This window comes from Thunnus albacares, chromosome 18, assembly GCF_914725855.1.
Source record: "Thunnus albacares chromosome 18, fThuAlb1.1, whole genome shotgun sequence".
NCBI classification, from domain to species: Eukaryota; Metazoa; Chordata; class Actinopteri; order Scombriformes; family Scombridae; genus Thunnus; species Thunnus albacares.
Window position 1 is genome coordinate 29,917,623 of NC_058123.1, and position 22,483 is coordinate 29,940,105.

Genomic DNA, 22,483 nt, shown 5'->3' on the forward strand with positions numbered 1-22,483 from the left:
GGGTTTTGTTCTTGTTTCATTCACGGTGGTCATGAGAGATTGGTCTTCTTGCAGGTCTCCCATGTGTTGGCGTCCCTGCAGGCAGGTAACCGTGGCACCCAGGCCTGCATCACAGCAGCCAGTGCTGTGTCTGGAATCATTGCAGACCTCGACACCACCATCATGTTTGCCACTGCTGGTACTCTGAACAGAGAGAACGCAGAGACCTTCGCTGACCACAGGTACTCTTCACTGCAGAGACCCTCTATAAAAGATGTTATTTCTGTAGAGGAAAGTGTCACTGATTTCTGAAGGGAAGCTAGATCATTACAAGAATGATGTCACAGCCAAAGCCAAGAAAAGTAGAACTGGGGTAGGCAGTCATTAATTTAATTACATGATTTCTTGCAATTAATCACCATTAGTTGCCATTTAAAATATTTGTTTAATTTTAAAAAACAATATCATCACAAAAGAAGTACATCAACTCCATTTTCATTCTTTTCATTTCTGTTTTATATGACAAAAACACAAAGTACAATATACCACCACAAGAGCAATACCAGGACAGAGTGGTTGACAAATATATCCAACACTATATCACAACAATGGTACAAAACGAGAAGAGACAAAATATTGATATTGTTTTTTTTTTTTTTTGGCTTCCTATCGTTGAATATATTGTAAATAAATATGGTCAGGCATGTTATATTTTTGTTGAAGTTGTTCAAAGGTCATGAACAAGTCCCTAGTCAATAGTAGAGCATTGATTAGCTACCAAATATTAAGTTAATTGGCAACTATTTTAAAAATCAATTAATCATTTTGATTCATTTTCTTAGAAAAAAGGTCCTAATTCTCTGGTTCCAGCTTCTCAGATGTGAATGTTTTCTGTTTTTTTATTTCTCTGCGACAGTAAACTGAATATCTTTGGATTGTGGACAAAACAAGACATTTGAGGATGTCGTTTTGGTTCTTTGGGAAACAGTGATTGACATTTTTCACCATTTTCAGACATTTTATAGACCAAACAACTAATCAATTAATCGAGAAAATAATCAATGAATCAATGAAAATAATCATGTATGATGCCCAATAGATGACCCTTGCTGTTACATTTATATCTTAGTAACTAGTACTTTTATATCTCAGTACTTTTGATTGAAGATTATACTCCTGCAATTTCTCAATCATTTCATACATATTGTAAAACAGTGGGATTTCTAATATTGGTTCCAGTAATGTGTTAAAGAACCTCTGCATCGACCTACTAGATCAAGTCTGAGGAACAGAAAGTCATTCATCTCCTTTATTTTCCTTCTCATGGATTTTCACTATTCTCTTTACTTTGATTGTGAAGCCTTAAGGTAAATTAAAACAATATTTTATAAGGAAAAGGAACTCAAATAGTTTTGGAATAAATAGTGACTCAAAAGCAATAAAGACAACTTACAAAAATAATACATTCAATATAGAGTCAATTAGTAACTGTACTACCTAGTGTTTTTTGGCAGAGTTTGTAACTTGATTTTTAACAGCAGTGAAAAGCACTGATCACAACATGAGCATTAGAACCGGTTCATGCTGCTAGTTGTCATTAAGATTGCATTAGTTCAGGTTTTTCTTACAGCTTTAACTTATTTCAGCTATTAAAGGCTGTTGGATGGCAAAATGCCATCTGTTATGATACAGTAGTATCAGGTTCAATAATGCAGTGTTTCGCATTAATGAACCTCCTCAATGATAGTTAGTGACTGTAATCTTCCTGTTTGCAGAGAATGCATCCTGAAGACAGCCAAGGCTCTGGTGGAGGACACCAAGCTGCTGGTGTCTGGTGCTGGAGCCAGCCAGGAGAAACTGGCCCAGGCTGCCCAGTCCTCTGTGTCCACCATCACCAAACTGGCCGATGTGGTCAAATTGGGAGCTGCCAGCCTCGGTTCTGAAGACCCAGAGACCCAGGTATGGACAGCAGAACTTCCTGTCACAAAACATGTTATGTTTGTCAGTTTTGTTTGTCTTTTCTGGAGAATTCTGTAGACCGTCTCATCTGCAGGGAAGCACAGACCTCTAACTTCATAAACACATCCAGACCCCAAACTAGGAAACATATTTTAGGTGCCTATAGGAGCAATCATTTCATATGTGAAGCATCAAGCTACACTGTAAAGCTCCATGTTCTGCACTCTACAGGTGGTCCTGATCAATGCAGTGAAAGATGTGGCCAAAGCTCTGGCCAACCTCATCAGCACCACCAAAGCAGCTGCAGGCAAACCTCATGATGACCCCAGCATGCTGCAGCTTAAGAACTCTGCAAAGGTAAATACAAAAAGTACTACTTTTATTTATCTGTGAGGATCCATAGAGTACTCTGCTCCTCTACAGCAACACCCTGCTTCACACTGAAGGTGTCGGTATGAATGCAAGAAGAGAGCTTGAGAGAGAAAGCTTGCTCTTGGTGTGTGAAATCGTTGTGAATGTTGCATTAATAGATTACATTAATTGTTACATTAATACATATATAGATCCACAAAGACAGCTTTTATTGTATCTTATATTGTAGGTTGTATAATGTTGTATACACAGCATGTGAACATGTTAAACATGAAGATATGAAAAACAGACATTTCAACAACAGTACTATTTCAGTGGTATGTCATCTGTTGAACTGTAGACACAGAAGGTATATTCCAAAACCATTTCTATGCTGTGAGAGGTACTGTATATTGAATATAGGATTCAGATCTTTGTGGTCTTTGTGACATGTATTATAATGAGCAGTTATTTCTTGCCATCAGTATAATCTATTGTCATATGATCTGACCTGGCTGCTGTAGGTGATGGTGACCAATGTAACATCGCTCCTGAAGACAGTGAAGGCAGTGGAGGATGAAGCCACAAAGGGAACCAGAGCATTGGAAGCAACTATTGAACATATCAGACAGGAGTTGGCTGTTAGTAATGACACTCTTTAAATGGAAATATTGTGTTGTCAGTATCTTTGTCAATATTTGGAATGTTGTTCACTACCCCAACCAGTAGGAGAAGCTATAGCCGATTACTAAATGAAACCACAGCTCTCTCAGCATGTGGGATTCATTTAGAACACTGGTCCTGTGTCTGATACTGTATCAAGTATTTCACTAACAGTCCCCGGGTTTTACCACACAGGTGTTCAGCAGTTCTGACCCACCAGCAAAGACAACCACACCCGAGGAGTTCATTCGCATGACTAAAGGAATCACTATGGCAACAGCGAAGGCAGTGGCTGCTGGAAACTCTTGTCGTCAGGAAGACATCATTGCCACGGCCAACCTCAGCAGAAGGGCCATTGCTGACATGCTGCACTCCTGCAAGGTAAACAGGAGATTCATATAGGGAATCATTTAGTGATAGAGACAAAGTCATCAGTTGTCTTGACTAAATGAAGGATAAGTGAAATTTTACCAAAATCTGTCACAGTCTGAGAACAAATATAAATCAATATCAACAAATATTATTACAAAAGCAACTAATCCCATGAGATTTTGAGTACTTTTTAAAATATTGTTACATTTTGTTAAGATAATGCAGAGATACTAATGATTACATTTCATCCATCTCTAACTAGGCGACTTATGTTCCTCTGGAAAAATAGAGCAACTTTTCCCAATTAATTATAAGAATTAATAATATTTATATGATTATAATATATTTGGATGATGCAATTGACCAGCATAATTTTACATTGTTAGTGCAAAGCTCCCTTGGAATAAGATGTTTTTATAAGTTTAGTAATATCTTATGGATCCTATGGATATTTTCTGTTTTGTCATTACAGGCATTGCAAGCATTTCAACATGCAAAATGGCCTACTGCTTATACCGTCAGTGTTATGTTCAGATGTTGATTTCTGTTTGTTGGATCTTTCAGCAAGCTGCATACCACCCAGAGGTCAGCAAGGACGTCCAGATGAGAGCTCTGCGTTATGGTAACGAATGTGCTACTGGATATCTTGGACTGCTGGAGCATGTGCTGGTGGTAAGACACCAATACTCACACACCTGAATACATACTAACACATACAGTACTTCAGTAGTTTACAGTGCTACCCATTGTGTGTGACTGGGTGAACAGTAGTTGAAATGCAAGAAATCTGTAGCCATATGACAACCACTAACACAGTGTGGACCCAGCCACAGTGACTAACTGAATAAACACCTCATGCAGAAACTCAACCTGAATGAACAGGACATCAGAGTAAAAAGACATCACTGATGATGTTCAGCGCTACAAATCTCTCTTCACTTACTTTGAGCAGTGTTGTGATAGTGTTCTCAAAGTAGAGTCATACAAGTACCTTTTAAAACCACAAACAAAAGGAGAATGTAGAAACACCTGTATGTTAAGTGTGGTAAACTCTGTTCTATTAGGCCACAAGTTTTTCTAACCATTTTTTTTTTAGCAACACCCCACTCTACACTCTCATACTTACACACATTAACACCAAGGACCTGTTCTGTACCACAGACTGTATGTGTTGGCTAGTGCTGAAGAGTTTCACTGGAGCAGCATGGGGGTGTCTCGCTGAGTGGCACCACAGTGGTGCTAATAACTCAACATCTATGAGATTAGATTTGTTTCATAATACTAATTAAACAACATCTCTTCAAAAAAGAAAATGAAATTGAAAGTGAATAAAAAATAAATTGAATTTCGAGCGCAGACGTCATCCCCTCCGTGCGTTACCATGGTAAAGTAAACAAAAGCAGCTGCTACTGTGGAAATTTTACACTACTGAAATAAAATACTGAATATATATTGAAACAAAAACTGATACATTACAAAACTTATTCTATTGAAATGTATGTAACTTGTGAATAAATGTGATTTGATTAATTTACAAGATGTACAGTGTTATTCCTAAAAACATTAATATTATGCAGATTATTTACAGATTATTATGTAGTATTATAGGTTGATTATTTAAAGATTATTATTATGTAATATTAATATTATGTTGTCCTTGATAATTATGAATTTGCATGAAATTAACGGCAGGTATCATGCACCCTGTTGTTGTCACCTTTGTCAACCTTACTCCTCTGAGGTAAAACGAGCAAAAATGCCAGACCTTCAACTCCTCACTGCTTTTAGTCTGACATACTTCTTTATAGTCCACCAACTCCTTTGTAAGCTCCATTATTTGTTTTTGGCGCTCCAGCAAGGTACAGTGACTGATGGGTAATCTTGCTTGTCAACTTCTGGCGAATTGATGAACTATTGTTCAGTTCTTCCCTAAACAGTTCATAGTTCTTTTTGAACTGAGCGTTTTTTGCTCCCTACAGTTTGAAATCTTACTTAATATGGCTGAATATCCTGTGTAGTCCACTTTGCAGGGCACCATGAGGCAATCGGAATGCACCTATTTAGACGTTGAATGACCGTTGTTTGAACATCCCTTCAAGACATCCCATAATGATTCAAAAATAGTTACAAAATGAAAGTTGTGCTGATGGCCAGCACAATATGTTATTGGGATAAACAAACATAATAATTACATTTTGATATTATGCCCATTGGTGTATGTTCAGCTAGTGCTGGTGGTCAAATTTGTCCAAGCTACACCCAATGCTAGCTGTTAGCAAAACAGCTAGCTCTTCCATCCTGAGTCCAGTCCTGTGTCATTAGCTTATGTTGTCCTGGCGAAGCGAAAGAAGCCAAGGAATCAGCAGCGCTGAGATTCATGTTCTCGGATGAATACTAACAACCTCCGTCTTTACAACTCCGGCCAACATTAATGTCAACAAGACCCAAATTAGTCCCTCAGCAACACTGGCTAAATAGTACGTTAGTTTTAGCTTTTTTGCAGACCATGAAGGCCAAAACAGTCAAACATTTGGCTGTTTATAATTACTAATAATAAACCAAGGAAAGTTAAGAAGAGACTTACATTTACATAAGGGCCCTGTGACACCGGCCCTCTTGAGAGCTTTGTGTCAGAACTGAAACTGAAAAATTCAGCAGTTACCTTTGAGGTGATTCTTTATTTCAAATTATTTTTTATTCGTTTTCAATTGAATTGTCTTTGTTTGGGAAAGTTTGTTCGATTATTATGAAAAAAATCTAATCCTATATACATCCCAGTATAAATTAGATTTAAAACAAGTCACCACTTTTTGAGAGGTCCATTTTCTCCAAAGCATCTTCAAATGTGCAATCTTGCTAAATCCTTTCATTATCCAATGTTGTGGCTATCATTTCCTTCATAGTAACAAAATAACATAGTTTGGGCCCAGAGAAGTTGCAATCTCACAGCATGATGGCTGCATGCTTGCAAACCTCTCCCCCATGTGTCTGATATCAGCTGTCATGTGTTTGATGACCTCTTTTCTTTCTTTTTCCCAATGCTCTGTCAATGTTCCTTTAAACTTGTGGCTCACTGATGTCGGTGCAAGCCGGTGAGTACACCACATGACTGACCCGCACAAGTGTGGAGCTGCATTGGTTGAATGCTTCAGTGCATATGTAATAGCACAACAATCCTGCAGAATACCATCAGCAGCAGGTTAGCAGAACAAAGCCAGAGTAGACCTGGGAGCAGCAGAACACAAACTTCTTTGAGGTTTAAGGTGTAAAGAACAAAATGTGCATGGACTGCAATACGGATAAAAGCAATAAATATATAAAAGTAACACAACTCAAGTATCCAAATGTAACAACATAAAAGTATTGATTCAGTGAGCAGGAAAATAACTTATAATATTCATTTTTATTTGTGCCTTTTAGTGTTGAAGGATTTCTTGAGATTGGTTTAAGCACACACTCACACACCATGGCCCCTGTAGTCCAAGGCTGGAGCTGGTCTTGGCTAGGACTGGATAAAAAAAAAAAAAAGATTTTCTGATTAATTTTTATTTGACTCATCCAATAATGATTCTTAAAATCCAGAGACTGATTTTTGATTTTTGCTTTTTCTCTGCTCTTTCATATGCTAAATATTTTGTGAATGTGGATGATTCTTGTTTTAAGTGGTTGAGTTAGAGCTGCATGATATTTTAAGTATTTAACTTTAGGAAATCAAGTTACTACAACAGGCACAAAAAGCTTACTTTATGTTAAAAAGTCATGTATAGCTGGAAATATTAGCCTCCTTCAGTCACAATAGTCCCATAAACTGTGATGTAAACTGCAGTTTACAGGACTGTTGTGAGTCAGGATGATTAGCTGACTCTGGCTATCTCATAGCAGATCTAGTGATCACATATGCAAGAGGGATGAACTGAAAAAAGGCTTTGCACACCGATCTGAGCTCTCTGTTTGTGTTTATTAACAAGACATTATCTCGGGTTACGAGATGTGAAACCATGGAACCCATCTGGAATCCAACAGTGTGTGGATTCTACTGTACTCAGCTTGTCTTTAACTGCTGGGTAGCTAACACTAGCTAGCAGCTGTCTGATATCAGATATCAGGCTGATGTCTTGCCAACACAAATGCAAATACAAACAGTGCAGATGAATTAGTAAGCAGACTTTCAGTTTCTGCTGTCTGTGCTCAAAGTGATCATTAAAGTAGATGCGCTTGAATGAGGTGCAAAATGTGTTAGTGAGATTTATTTGAACACACACTCGGACTCCATGGCCCCTGTAGCCCAAGGCTGGAGCAGGTCTTTGCAATGCAACCCTGTCTCCTAGAAATTACATTTATATACAACTAAAATACTTTTCCTAAAAATGTTGCATTGACAACAGTTTTTCAAATTAATGAAGAGGTACATTTATACATTTATGTCCTGCTACACTGAGGTTGGGGTCCTATTGCAGGATGTTGACAGAGGAGACAGAGATTGCATCCTTAGTCCGATGTGTGGTTAAATGTAGGCAAAAAAAGAACTTTGGTTAAGGCTGGCAAAAGATCTTGGTTTTGCTTAAATGTCAATGAACACATTGTGTGTGTGTGTGTGTGGGGGGTTTTTTTCTGTGTTAAATCAAGACCGTGATCTGTCCCTAACCTTAACCAAATGCTGACAGTGCCTACAACCCCCCCAAAAAAGAATTAATTACTACAATGGATATGATACTGCAAGATCAGATCATTTGTTAGAAAAAACAAGAAATATTGTGTCACTGAACATTTTAGTGATACATTAATTGACAACATATTTGTAACTTGCCAAATACATAACTCTTTACATTAACATTAACTCTTTCTGTTTCAGTTTAGTAGTATATAAATGCAATTTCTAAGAGACGGGGTTGTGGCAGTGAGCACAAGTGGAGTGCGTCTTACCCTGCCCAAGCGTACAAAAAAATGCATACTAAACCAACTGTTGAAGCCCTGTTGAGTGATGGCATTGTCTTCCTGGTTGCCCAGAGACAGTGAGCCTCTGGTCCGAGTTGCATCAGTTGCTTGGACCCAAGCGGGTAGCTCCAGCTCTGAAAAGTGAAGCCCATGTGCAGTGCCTTAAATCTGCATTCTCTCTAATGGCCAGCAGGGGGTAATTCCACTGGCTCCAAAAAGTCAATTTTTATAGAAGTCTATGAGAAAATGGCTTCTGACTTAATTTATTACCTCAGTATATACTTTCCTAATGAGTTTATGGTCTAAATCGCTGGTTCCAAGTCTTCAATACAGCTTGATGTTCATTTAGTAAGTTTCAGCCCCATTTAGAGTAAAATGGACGATAAAGCAGGGTATGCTTAAGGGCATGTCTACATTGTGATTGACAAGTCGCTACCACAACGGTGCGTGAGGTAGTGCAGTTGGACCCTGGAGAACTCCTCCCCAGCTCCATACTCTCGTCCAAATATGGTCACTTCTCTTCACTTCTGGCTCCAAAAAAACAAGATGGTGACAGTCAAAATGCCAAATTTGAGGCTTAAAAACAGGAGTCCACAAACCAATGGGTGATGTCACGGTGGCTACGTCCTTTATTTTTATACAGTCTATGCTTGGACCCTGGTATACTTGCTTGCAAGTCTAGTTTAACCTAAAATCACTTGTCACGCCTTGAATACACACAGGTGATTTCCAAACAACTCATTTGACTTGTGTGAGCAACTGACTTCGCTGCACTGACTTAGGTGTGTCATAGTTAAGCAGGTGAACAGTCGTTTCATTTGGTTTTATATTTGTGCATAATTTTAATCACTTGGCATTGATTTGTTTTTGCTTTGATAATGAAGTATATTTTCTGTTAATGAATGTCTAAAACGTTATTCCATCCATTGTGATAAAGTGTAAAAAAACAAACATGAAAAAGTCCAATGGAGGTGAATACAGTACTTTTTATAGATGTGATCTGAGCCTGTGTTCCTGCCCTCTGATGGTTGGAACAGCACAACATCCAGCCTGCTTGTCCACAGTCTCTCCGGCCATTGACCTCTGTAGGAAATACAGTACTAACACTGACCTGCTGATCATGCTGCTCAGTGACATGGTTTTGTTTTTGTTTTTCATGAAATGAACACATTGCACAGGGAGCCTTCTGACCTGTAAACCTCATAAAGTCACAGATTAAATCACAAGGCCATAGTGTGCTCTCAGAACATGTGCTGTCTCAGTTTGTTATCAGTTTGTTGGTGTACCGTATGTGGTTTATGTGTAAGTGGATGCGTTAGTGTTTGCATGTTGCGTTACTTTGGCCCACTGCATGCGTTCCTGTGCAGTTAGGTCCTTGCCTCTATCTTCTCATGACAACACATCTGAATAAACTTAAGCTGGGTATGGGCTGAGCCCTGTTAATGCCTTGCACCTGTCACACACCACTCCAACCTGAATACTACATGTCCACCTAGGACACTCTGAGGTCATTGACTGAAACCAAAACGCACATCTGAGCTCCAAATCAAAATAGTCTGGCATTATTTTCATTGAATTATGAGATGGGCCTAACATGGCATACTTTTAACAAGTATTCAAGGTATCATTTCCTCCATCTATTACATGTTTGATGTGAGAGTTCCTGATGACAAAGTTGCATCATGGTAAATGGACTGTACTTGTATAGCGCCTTTCTAGTCTTCCGACCACTCAAAGCGCTTTTACACTACGAATCACATTCACACACATTCATACGCTGAATGGGTACAGAGGCTACCATGCAAGTTCCCAACCCACCCATCAGAGGAAATCTAATCATTTACACACATTCCTTAATCAATTAGGGGTTAAGTATCTTGCCCAGGGACACATCGACATGCAGACTGGAGGAGCCGGGAATTGAACCGCCGATCTTCTGATTAGTGGACAACCCGCTCTACCTCCTGAGCCAAAATCGCCCCCGAGCATCAGTGTTTAAAACTAAAGAAATCTGATTAAGTGTAAATCTGTGCTCAGATTGTTATGTCCAAAATCATCTAATTCTCCATAATGAATATGAGTGTATGACTATACATTCTAAAGTTTACCATTTCTATTTTAAGGCCAGGATGAAATCCAGGTGTCAGGTATATAAAACTCTGTGTAGGTTCATGACTAAAGTTCTGTGTCTGCACAAAGACAGAAGTATGTAAACACATTCTTTTCATCAGATTTATGCATACTCACACTTCTGTTCTATAAATCTCTATTATTGTGGAACTAGGCGCACTTGAATGAACCTGATTTACACATCAAGCATCACTTAGTTTTAAATTAAAAGTTGTGACTTTTTTCTTCTCCCACAGATCATCCAGAAGCCCTCTCATGATATGAAGCAGCAGTTGGCCAGCTACTCTAAGCGGGTGGCAGGCTCTGTGACTGAGCTCATCCAAGCTGCTGAGGCCATGAAAGGTATCTTAACCTTTGACTTCTTCAACAACAAAATGACATCAGAAGAAAAATTGAGGTGTCTCTTCATGTCCATATTGATTTGTGGAAATGGGTCTGGATGCAGCTGGATAGCTGGAGGGATAACACTAACCCTAACCAGACATTTTTTGATAAGTGAACTTTTATCATGGTAATAAGACAATTCCAAATATAGTACTGATGTACAATATCAAATAAGAATTGCAATCAATCATTTCTAAGCCACTAGGTATACAACTTTAAATTCGGACTCAGTGTCCCCAGTGGAAGTATCTCAAAAGGCAGACAGCGATACACACTGCTTTTCAATAGCCCATGGGATAATATTTAGAACACTTCATGCAAATGAGCCCTGACAGTAATTTGAAGAAGGATTAGTAAATACCCCCTCAGAGATCTACAGTTTCACACACCTCTGTCCTGGAATCCCGCTCTTAAGAGTCAAGTACAAATTACGTTGAACTCAAGACAATTTCATGAAGGGTGGAGGGTTAGCCATCCTCAGAGCTTTATATCACAGATCAATGTCCCTGGGCTCCAGTTTAAGAGACATTAGCTGCAACTGAATTCTGCTGCCTACATGGCTTTAGCTGCACAACTTCATCTAGGAGAACTGGATTTTATCAGCTCCGAATCCAGCATCGAATTCACTTATCGAATCTGAATCCCTTTAAATGCCCTATCCAATCTATTAAGGTTCGCCGTTCAACTTCAGTCATAAAAAACTAAGAATCAAAAGTTCTGTTGAATCTTTGAGTTTTGTTCTGGGAGGGCAGAAACACTGCAGTTGTGAATCACAGCCTTAAAATTCAATTTAATAATGACATTCTGTAGCTCCAACCTGAAAATGAGTTGAACAACAGAAGATATGAAATTCTGCTGAAATATATCTGACTTTTCACATCTTATTTTTTACTGTATTAGGTTGATCAAATATTAATATGATATGAATCAAAGTTTAACTATGAGACTCCAACTCCTAAAGCTGACGCAAACAGTGAAGTCATTTCTTCATCACTTTGAACTACAAAAGGGAAGACAGTTGTTGAGTGGTGCTTCTACAGTATCTCTAGCAAACAATCTTTGGCTGAGTTTAGACACTGATTTGCAAAGAGCACATAAATGAGACAACATCCAAGTTATGTATTCAGCTTTTTGGCAAGTTACCCATGGATGCATTCCATATCTATAAGTAAAAATACACCACATACTATGCATTACTTACAGCCTCTCAGGTAGAAGACTTTGCTGTTTGATGATAAGAGAGTAAGGAGAATCAAGATTTGATAAGATGTTCAGAGCTTAGTGAATCTTGGTCTTTTATTAACCCGGAACTGGACCCCATACCCATTAATTTGTCATGTCTTCACTCACCAGTACACTCTAATAATTTCAACATTTATAATAGTAATAATATAGCAAAAGTCACACAAAAAACAGCTTTACACAAAGAGGAAGAATACATTTAAAAAACAACAATTATACAGACATAAATGAACAAGAAGGCACATAAGATCAGATAAAACTTAAACAAAATGTAATTTATTTTGAATTTAAAATATATATGGATGATTGATAATAAGAGCCATGTTATCATTACCATTATACCATATTGTTGCATGTGTGTTACAGGCACAGAGTGGGTGGACCCCGAGGATCCCACAGTCATCGCAGAGAACGAGCTGCTGGGAGCAGCAGCAGCTATTGAAGCAGCTGCCAAGAAACTGGAGCAGCTGAGACCAAGGACCAAGCCCAAGGTTAGAGGGCTTTTTACAGAGCAGCAGTATTCACACTGAGCCTGTTAACCTCACCACAGGGTCACATACAGTGTGTGTGCTGCATGTCCGCTGGGCTATCAGCTCCTCACACCATTACTGAAGGCTGTCCCAGAGACCTTAGCCTGTTAGCATTTTAGTATTCCTCAATTTCAAAGTTATTCTTGACACCAGCTTGTCCTATGCTGCAGACTATCCCTATTAACCTTTTTAAGGATGAAGCCTTTTTGTCTGAATAAATCCTCCACAGATCATCACAGCCCTGTAACATAGTGTGTTTATTGACTGTTGGTTTCCCTCTCGTGTAAACAGGAGGCAGATGAGAGCTTGAACTTTGAGGAGCAGATTCTGGAGGCAGCCAAGTCCATCGCAGCTGCCACCAGTGCTCTGGTCAAAGCTGCTTCAGCAGCACAGAGGGAGCTGGTGGCTCAAGGGAAGGTATGTCTGAACCCAACTAAAGGAATGAACATTCTATGACATCTACTCACAGTGACCATTCTGAGTACTGCAGGTAACATTTATTCACTGGGAAACTGAAAACAGTGAGATCCTCTGCTGCACACCATAATATGCCCCAAAGAAAACCCAAAACATGCTTACATAACACAAACTCTTCAGTTTTTGGAGAGCACCTTTCTTTTCACTAAACAAAAACAAACATAGTTAAGATATGCCAGAACAACATGAAGAAATTTGTATTTTTCTATTTAGGCTATCCAGACATTGACATTTTTGAAACACAATTTTTGCCGAGTGTGAAGTTTAGGACCTGTGTACAGGCCGACAGCAGTAATGAGTTTTTGTTCATGTATGACCCCAAGCTGACAGAGAAAATACATTTTTCAGGGCCTTAAAGGAAATGTGGACAACTATAAATCAATAACTTCCTCGTGAGAAAAAGTCTTAAGATACAATTTTTTTGGATTAATGCTGGGCATTCTCTTGTCTTCTTATAGCTGTTAGTATATTACAAGTATGTTAGCAAAGAAGTATGCTGTATTAGGAACTATATGATGAACTTAAACAACAAACTAGTTGATCATTTACCAAAAGTAATGTAATGATTCTGAGTCAGTTTCCCTGTGTTTTCAGGTGGGAGCAATACCAGCCAATGCAGTGGATGATGGACAGTGGTCTCAAGGGTTGATTTCAGCTGTAAGTCTCTTTCCTCAAGGTTTATTTAAGAATTAGAGAAGTTATTAGTAAAACATCTCACTATCGATGCCTTTCACTCCTCAGGCTCGAATGGTTGCCGCAGCAACCAACAACTTGTGTGAAGCAGCCAACTCTGCGGTTCAGGGACACGCCAGCGAGGAGAAGCTCATCTCATCAGCCAAGCAAGTGGCTGCGTCCACCGCTCAGCTGTTGGTGGCCTGCAAGGTCAAGGCTGACCAGGACTCCCAGACCATGAAGAGGCTCCAGGTCAGCACAAACTGTCTCACACTGTACATGTTTACTATGCTGTTACTGTGGCACTTCAGGGCATCATATTTCATTTTTTCATATTCATTTTATTTCACCTGAGAAAGAGCTTTGCACCCACCGCCCAATCAGGAGGTAGCAATTGCACTGTAACCTCCCACTATAAAACCCCAGCGATAGCGCTGCTAGTTTCCCTTTTTCACTCAGCCACCTTGAAAATGGATGTTCTGCAAACTTCATTTCACCATCTGGTATCGCAGAAGAATCAAGATGGCTGCTAGCAAGTCCTGCGCTTTGTGTGCCTCGCCTATGCTGCCAGTACCTGCTCGACAACCTGTCTGGCATGTTTGCCTTGGCCGCCAAAAGGATGGCAACCCCACTGTACTCCAGGGCTCCAAGCGAGGATTTCACCACAGGCCTCCTTGCCTGGCTGCGTGGGAGGCCTCACTCATGCATTGTCTGTCCCAAGATGGCGCCCATTCTCAACTATGCACAGCGTGAGTGGGACGCTCCGTTGTCTGCTAAGCCTCCGGCAATGGCCAACTATTGTATTCCACTGTCAAGTGCTGGGAGTGGGACATGGGAGTGCCACCCATTGAGGACGCAGTCAGGGTCTGCCTGCTCCCCTCCGCCTCCCTCTGGCCTGGCTGTCAACCGTTGCTCCCGTCAGAGAATAACAAAGTAACAACCAGCTTTTTTGACTGCTGTTACGCCAATGCTGTCCAGGCGGTGGCACTGGCTAACAACAGGGCTTTCTTGGCAGGATCTCTTGACTGGTAGGTGTCGCTCAGGTGGTACACAGGCACCTCTGGCTGGGTCTGTCCACCCTGAGAGAATAGGAGCAGTGCCTGCTGATGAAAGCACCACTGTCCACCAGGTCCTTGTTAAAAAGCAATGATCCTAGCACTACACATTCTGACACACAGGTTGTCTCAGACAATTGCACTGATAGCCATGAGAGGTGCCCTACCTGGGCCTGAGGGGATGTTCCCCTTTCCTACTCCAGTGAGGCAAATAAGGGGAGGGCAGTGCGTCACTTCCGCTCTTCTTCAGCCTCCACATCATGGGCAGATCTCCCACACGCATTAGTGGTTAATAGGCTATTCATGTCTCATTGACTAGCTAATTGTCGCCATTCCTTGCTGCACATTGCCGGAGCAGCGCCTTCACAAGCAAGCAGCGCTGCTCATATGGTATTTACTGCAAATAACTCTGTCCTGTCCCATGGTGGCGAGTTGGCATTGTTATGGAACTACAGAACTCTGTGGAAGGGCTATGCACTGCAGCTCTGCTGCCAACCTCCTCCGTTCATCGGCGTACATCAGACCTCTCTCTACATCCCCAACAAGAGGGCAACCTTGGAGAAGGAGATAGCTGTACTCTTGACGGTTCCCCATTCAGAGGTATGGAGGGGCTTCTTCTCAGTCATGAGACCAATACTGGACCTGCGCATCCTGAATGGCAACTTTGTATAAAGACCATTCTGCATGCTAATGGTCAGACATCTGGCCAGGTAACTGGATGACATCCATAGATCTGAAGGACACCTACTTCCACATCCCCATACTGCTGCACCACAGGAAGTACCTGCACTATGCAGTGGGAGGATGGATGTACCAGTATTGCCGTCTCCTGTTCAGACACTCTCTGGCCCTGCACACGTTCTCCAAGTGTGTGGAGACTCCACTGGCACCACTCTGGGAGAGGGGCGTGAGAATTGTGACCTACATAGACAACTGGCTGATTCTTGCCGCGTCTAGGCAGTAGGCAGAAGCCCACACAGCTCTGGTCATCCAGTATATCATGCAGCTGGGCTTCACCATCAACCCCAACAAAAGTGCCCTGCAGCCGAGCCAGCAGATGCCCTACCTTGGTCTGCACATAGACTCCCATGCCATGACTGCACAACTGTCAGAGGAGCGTGTGGAGGCGCTATCGCAGCTGACCGGACGTGTGAGGTCCGCAGCCTCAGTGCCAGCAGGGTGCGTCATATTGCTCTTTGGGATGATGTCAGCAGCTCACCCAGTGGTGCGCCTGTGGCTGCTGCATATGAGAAACCTCCAACGCTGGTTGGAGGTTTCAGCCGCACCAGAGCCGGGACAAACAGCGCAAGCAAGACCCTCAGGCAGGTAGTGCTCAACCACTGGACTGCTGCTGATTCTTGGTTGTGGCTGGGTTCAGACTAGTGTTGGTTTGGGCCCAGCTCGGAGTAGATCTCATCCCTTACAGCTTTCGCCTGTGGAGATAACTAATAGTGAAGCCCATTAGAGGGCGGTGCATGTACAAAATAGAAATAGTAGTTACCTGGATTTAACTCCAGTTCTATGAGTACGTGCAGAGCCCTCTAACCACAAGCAGAGCTGGCCCTAGTTGTTTCTTGCTGAGTTTCAAAGGGAATTGAGCAGCGCTAGCTCTGGGGTTTTATAGTGGGAGGGTGCTGCACTGCTATATCCTGATTGGGTGGTGAGTTTCTCAGGTGCCGAGGCAGAGGCTCGTACGGTAAACCAATAGCGAACCCTGTTAGAGGGCTCCACATACTAGTTAACTGGAGTTACATCCAGTTAACTAGTATTTCTCTGCCAAATAAAGGCCAGAGCGGCAAGTGTGTTAACAAATAATTGGACAATTGGTAGTGGAGCCTGTAACTGGACCCTATATATCAGAAATAATGACGAACAGGTAGAAACAGGACAAAGAAAGGTGTTGTGTACTGTAACTATAGGGACATGTGCATTTCACTAACTTTTTAATGAGGATCTGCCGAAATACATGTAGCAGGACACAAACACAACACACCTAGTCCCAAACAAATGCACTATTTCCTTCTGTTTGAGTAACATTTGCTAAAATCTACAGTGACCAGCTGTTTTAGGAAATTACTGAACCTTTTTAAAATAAACCTATGTACTTCTGAGCTGTTTTTAAAGATTTCTGTCTTCATAAATGGACTGAGAGCTACAGACCAGTTAGGGAAATCAGAAAGTTTTGAGAGATGGAGTAACACCTCATTGGTTTTGGTCATGAACTTGAACTTGAGCCAACTTCTTCAGACTGTTGAGCCAGGTTTAGGTCCAAAGTTAGCTCCCTAACCCTCTAATCCTTCCCTATCAGACTGACACATGAGATGTGTGATCCTCATCTGTTGAAACGATTCAAACCTACAGTACCTGACCTGCTGAGGGAACAATGACATTAGTCATTCTGCAACAGTTGGGCTTGTTGGAGAGCACACAGAATGGTATAGTCTATTCATAGACTGGAGTTTGTGTGTTTAGGGTTATAGGTGAGCATGATCTGTACAGCTGCTACATCAGTATTAGTATACTCTATATTTAGCCCAGGTTTTATATTATGCTGCATATCAGTCTCCAGAGGTTTAGTATTGTACTCCATAAAGTTGGGGGACTTGCAAGAGACAGATTAAAAGAAAGAATGGTCAAACTGGAAGAAAAAGGGGCCAAGATACCCTGACTTTTAGTCCCTAGTATGATTCAAAATCCAAGATCCTACATTTCCCATAATGCAATCAATAGAATCTTTTCTTAGACCTTCTCTGTCTGGAAAATGCCTATGTATTTCAAATCACACCTCCAGTTTGTAACACAGGCTTTCTGTTATAAATATTTCATCCCAAACTGATAACCCTAATGACATCATCAGGGTTATTTTCTCAGACTTGACAAAACTCCTTCAAAGCTACCGAAGACATTATACAACAGTTTTCACAGGCTGAGTATTACTCCTCATGATGAGTAAACTGACCTTTATGTGTAATGTATTAGTGGGGTGCCCCTTTAAAAATGTTTTTTTTAATAAACGCAACTGAATGCACTGACTCACTGCTGGAAATAATGTAGCACAGAAGGCTTGTTGTGACCTTTATGTGTAACTGATGCGGTGAGTCCCAAGACATAACAGAAACTACAAGTATCTCCTGTCACCTCATCCACCCAAAAATACTATCTTTAAGGCTGTGTGTATGCTAGCTGTGAGCACATCAGCCCACCAAGGCCATCTCATATTCTCCGATCCAATCAGCAGTGGCTTATCTCCTCCTCTTCTGGGCCTGCAGCTGCCACCACAGTAATTCTCATACATTTATGTCTACAGGAGCTCTGGAAACAATCCACCAGTCCAAGCTATGGCACCCAGAACTAGAAACATTAGCCCTGATCTATGATTACACCAGCAGCATTTGCTCTCTTCACTCTTTGCTGTGGTGCTTTTTAAGGCTGTAATAATGCAGAGTGCTAAGTAATGTACAGTCTTTCTGTTGAATGTGTGAATATCTGAGGAAAGGCGGCTGTTTGGACTGTTCCGGATGGCAGCAGGTGGTTAAGGGACAGAACTGTCTTAAACACTGGGTTACCAGTTTATTTGGTACCACAATATAATACAACAGCCAACTTGGGAGTGTTTATATGTTATTCCCAAGATTTCAAGATGATTCTCCTCAATCTCAGCTTTGTAGTCACACCAGATAAATGGAAATTATATTATATTATATGTTATTCCCAGGATTTCAAGATGATTCTCCTCAGTCCTAGCCTTGTAGTCACACCAGATAAATGGAAATTAAAGGAATAGTTTGACGTGGAAAACATGTATTTGTATTAGTTTTAATATTAATATTAGAGTAAGTTAGCTAGCTTCCAGGGTTTCTGGTGTGTTGAAGCAATATATCCACTGATTGGTTGAAACTTGTGTTCTTTTCACCATCTGTTGATAGATGTTCCATTTTTTTGATTCAAGAGTCAAATTTATACCCACAAAAATTCCCACAATTCAACAGAAAAAGTGGTGTTCATAGCATGTACTGCTAACAATGCCACAATGCAATGCTTGGTCTTCAATAGATATGTAAATGCCTATCATGTGACACTACAGGAAACAAGTCAATGATGATTCCTAGTTCACTGCTCACTACAGACAAAACTACTGTCTATTTACTATGTAGGTGAGTGAGTGAACAGAGCCTCTGTGTCAGAGGTGCTGAGGTCGAAGTTAGTGGTGTTGGTATACTGGTCTACATAATGTAAAATAAATTCTGTCTACCTCATGTACATATAGCATATTAAGAGTGCAGAATATTAAAGATTCAGTTCAACCTAATAAAAAATAAAATATTTTCTCTCTCTAGTTTTGGTTCCAGGTTTTGAGATATCTCTCTGAGACTTCTGCCTACACCACAGTATAATTGATATGAAGGGAATTTTGTTTGTGGTGCTCACAACATTGCAGCAGTATCCCTCTTACTCTGGATGATCCACAGAACACACTGAGCGAGTGTAGAGACCATTCTAGGGAATAGGGACAGTGAGGTCTGGATTTTCCAAAGGGACATTGTTTCTGGAAAGACATGTTGATGTTGAATTTTTAAATGTCATTTTTCAGAGGTGCACCACAAACACCACAAACAAAATTCCGCTGACCAACACTGTTTTGGGGTCTAAGCAGAACTCTTGGTGACAGATATCTCACACGCTTTGTGCATAAGTGCTGCACAGCTGGTCCAAAACTGGCCAGCTATGTCATGTGATAGACGTGTACCTCAGCTAGAAAACAGAGCCATGTAAAAGGTCACATGACCACATATGACATATATGATATGTATAACATAGGTGGGATAACACGTCAAAATGTTTTAAGACACCGGATTTTGACCTGTTAAGAACCGATAACTTGGTGTGTAAAGAGACAGTCGTTGGGTCGCAGTTATGCTCTACTGAAATGTTATGTGTTACCTCACTGGTGTAGACAGCTGTGTTGATTGAAACTGCCGAATGACTAAAAACAGGGCTGAAAAGAGTCCAGTGTAGACAGTCAGAGGGAAAGATGGAGAGACCTGATCTGTCAGAGCTGTGAGGAAGTAGGGGTGTCAGGTCCATTGATTTGAAAGGATATTTTGAGTGAACGAAAGAGCGTTGAGGTCTAAAAATACAAACTAAATCAACTGTTAAAAAATCATCAGCCCTCAAGTGGTAGCTCCTGGGACAAACACTTTAACAGTCCAGTTTAGTGTGTGGCCTCAGTGTACAGCTGTTCAAGGGAACGTCACAGTGTTATGCTGTATGTCAGGGCCAAACTAACAGTAACATTCCAGCCAAAGATAAACCAGAAGATGATTCACTAATGTCTGTGTCGTCTTCTGCCAGCTCAGTGTCTGATTTCATCCCACAGAACCACAAAAGGAGAAAACCCCTCTTTGTTAGAGCTGAACTGCCCAATGAGATAAATGTTTGGCTTTGAGTGTAGTTCAGCAGACTGCTCCTCATTGCCTTTTACAGCAATTCTCAGGCACTGAGCAGGAAAAAACCTGTTATGGTTTTCTCTCTCTGAGCAAGGGTGGTAGTTCTCATTCCCTTTCCAGGAGTTGCTGTTCACAAGCAGCACAGTTGATGTGTTTGCTGTTCAACGTCTGCATGAGTCTGTCTCCACTTTCCCTCAAAGACTTAATCATGGTCCATGGTTAGAGATGTTAAAGATCTACTTTATAATTCACTTCATACTCCCTTTATTTTTTAGTTTGACAAAAAGATCTTAAATCAAGGTCAGTACACTTGCCTTTTCTGGAACTTTCAACTATGAAAAGCTCCAGAAAATATTAGTAAGTGGACCTTTACCATTTTACTGTTTCCAATCTCAAGAATGGACCGTCACTCAACTTATTTTTTTAAATCATGACTCATTGTGTGTTTCTGCAGGCTGCTGGAAATGCTGTGAAGAGAGCCTCTGATAACCTGGTGAAAGCAGCACAGAAAGCAGCGTTTGATGCTCAGGATGACCAGGCTGTGGTGGTCAAGAGTAAGATGGTCGGAGGTATCGCTCAGGTGAGTCATGCCAAATGCCAGGTGCCAAAAGCAGGAGGCTTGGGACTTTGAAGCTGGTGTTTCCTCAGTGTGCTGACAGACTGTGTTGTGTTGCAGATCATCGCTGCTCAGGAAGAGATGCTGCGGAAAGAAAGGGAGCTGGATGAGGCCAGGAAGAAGCTGGCCATGATCAGACAGCAGCAGTACAAATTCCTTCCCTCAGAGCTGCGGGAGGACGGCCAAGAGCAGTGAGAGTGTGGTAATGCAGCAGTGATCCATGGAATGTTCAGGACCTTCCCCCAGCTTCATGTTGAGAGGAAGCATCGTGCATTAGGCAGATTGACTCCAATTCCACAGTGATGTATCAGGATGGTTATTATTAATCTGTTTCTGTATTTAATTTTCAAAGTCAAACCACAATAATGCCAATGATTATTAATTTTGATAATACAGAAATCTATATGCCTTAATAATGCTCTTATTAAGGTATCTGTGCTTTTGATTATATATGATCGTATACTTTCCAATATATCTGGCTCTTTTTTTAGTTCTTTCTTTTTTTTATCTTTGTTGTGTACGTCCGCTGTGGCTGTCCTGCCAATAAATTCTGCTCGCCTTCACTGTTAGAACTTTACAGTTGGAACTTAGAGCTCTGAGGGCAAGCATAATTTCTGCTTTATGCAAAATTTCTATGCAAATGTTTTTTTTTGTGTGTGAATACATTTAGAGACAAAGAGACTCGATGTGTAAGTGATAGTTCATTGTGATCATCTGTGGTCACATGACAATGATGATATTCAGTATGTTATTTATCATACTGTTTGAATCTGAAATAAGGACAATGAAATAAACTATTGCAATTTTTTAAGTTTAGAATTGCAATAATTAACTTTACAATGGAACAAATTAGAGTGGAAAAATGTTATTTTTTTAAAGATTGAGCTATGAAATGTATTAAAAATGTATCTTCCATTCAGTTGCTATTTTAGTATACGTATTTTGTTTTTGTATTTGGATTTAAGCAATGACAGTATTTAGCCCTGGATTAGATCAGAGGACTTGTTTGCTTAATGATCATGAAGCCAAATATTGAACTTCAAGATATTTGAAATCTTATTGACTGTATTTGAGTGCTTAGTGTTTATTGACTCACTCCAGTGACATTTTATCTGTGCCAAAATTAGTGTCCGACACAGTGCTAGTTACTTTCTAGAGAATTCCTGTCACAGTACAATTGTATGATGCCAGTCTGAGGTATACATGATGTCTTGGCTACATAACGCGTTCTTGTTAGATATTACTTGCATAGAGTTCAGCTTATTTCTCATTACCAAGGAACTAATGTCAGTTCACTATTTGTTCCAGTATATCGGTGCTTATAAAGTGCCTTCATAATGAATTTGTCAAGTATGATTAACTGATACCAATCATTTACCCTCTAAGTGCACTTAATTCATTACTCGTTTCATTAACTTATCAGAACATCATTTAAATCCACCATTAAAACACAAGTGTCTTGATTTTCTCTTGCATATTATTTTCAAGAATGAACATGGCACAGCTAGAACAGTACACCTGATATAAAAAGACTGTAATCCTTCAAAGCCCTTTTTCTTTTGTTCACATTTTGATTCAACATGGTATAAATGTAATGCTGGTGTGTAGCAGTACCACCTGATGGGCACTGTAACAGAGATTTATATTCAATAAAGCCAGTTTTCTTTGAAA

At 40.5% G+C, this 22,483-nt stretch overlaps 1 protein-coding gene across 4 annotated transcripts in view; it reads left to right on the plus strand.

The window, feature by feature from the left end:
* The window catches only part of tln1 (talin 1), a 106,765-nt gene extending 84,282 nt beyond the window's left edge, over positions 1 to 22,483 (plus strand). For 2 of the 4 annotated variants that reach the window (XM_044334612.1, XM_044334614.1), the window contains 14 exons: positions 55 to 221; positions 1,755 to 1,938; positions 2,170 to 2,295; positions 2,814 to 2,930; positions 3,148 to 3,333; positions 3,889 to 3,996; positions 6,414 to 6,416; positions 10,626 to 10,731; positions 12,382 to 12,506; positions 12,837 to 12,962; positions 13,617 to 13,679; positions 13,764 to 13,946; positions 20,651 to 20,776; positions 20,873 to 22,483. In XM_044334612.1, the coding sequence (XP_044190547.1) occupies positions 55 to 221; positions 1,755 to 1,938; positions 2,170 to 2,295; positions 2,814 to 2,930; positions 3,148 to 3,333; positions 3,889 to 3,996; positions 6,414 to 6,416; positions 10,626 to 10,731; positions 12,382 to 12,506; positions 12,837 to 12,962; positions 13,617 to 13,679; positions 13,764 to 13,946; positions 20,651 to 20,776; positions 20,873 to 21,007 (1,755 nt within the window). In that variant the 3' untranslated portion in view covers positions 21,008 to 22,483. The remainder of the gene's footprint in view (positions 1 to 54; positions 222 to 1,754; positions 1,939 to 2,169; positions 2,296 to 2,813; positions 2,931 to 3,147; positions 3,334 to 3,888; positions 3,997 to 6,413; positions 6,417 to 10,625; positions 10,732 to 12,381; positions 12,507 to 12,836; positions 12,963 to 13,616; positions 13,680 to 13,763; positions 13,947 to 20,650; positions 20,777 to 20,872) is intronic. The other 2 variants (XM_044334613.1, XM_044334615.1) reach the window with 1 other exon arrangement.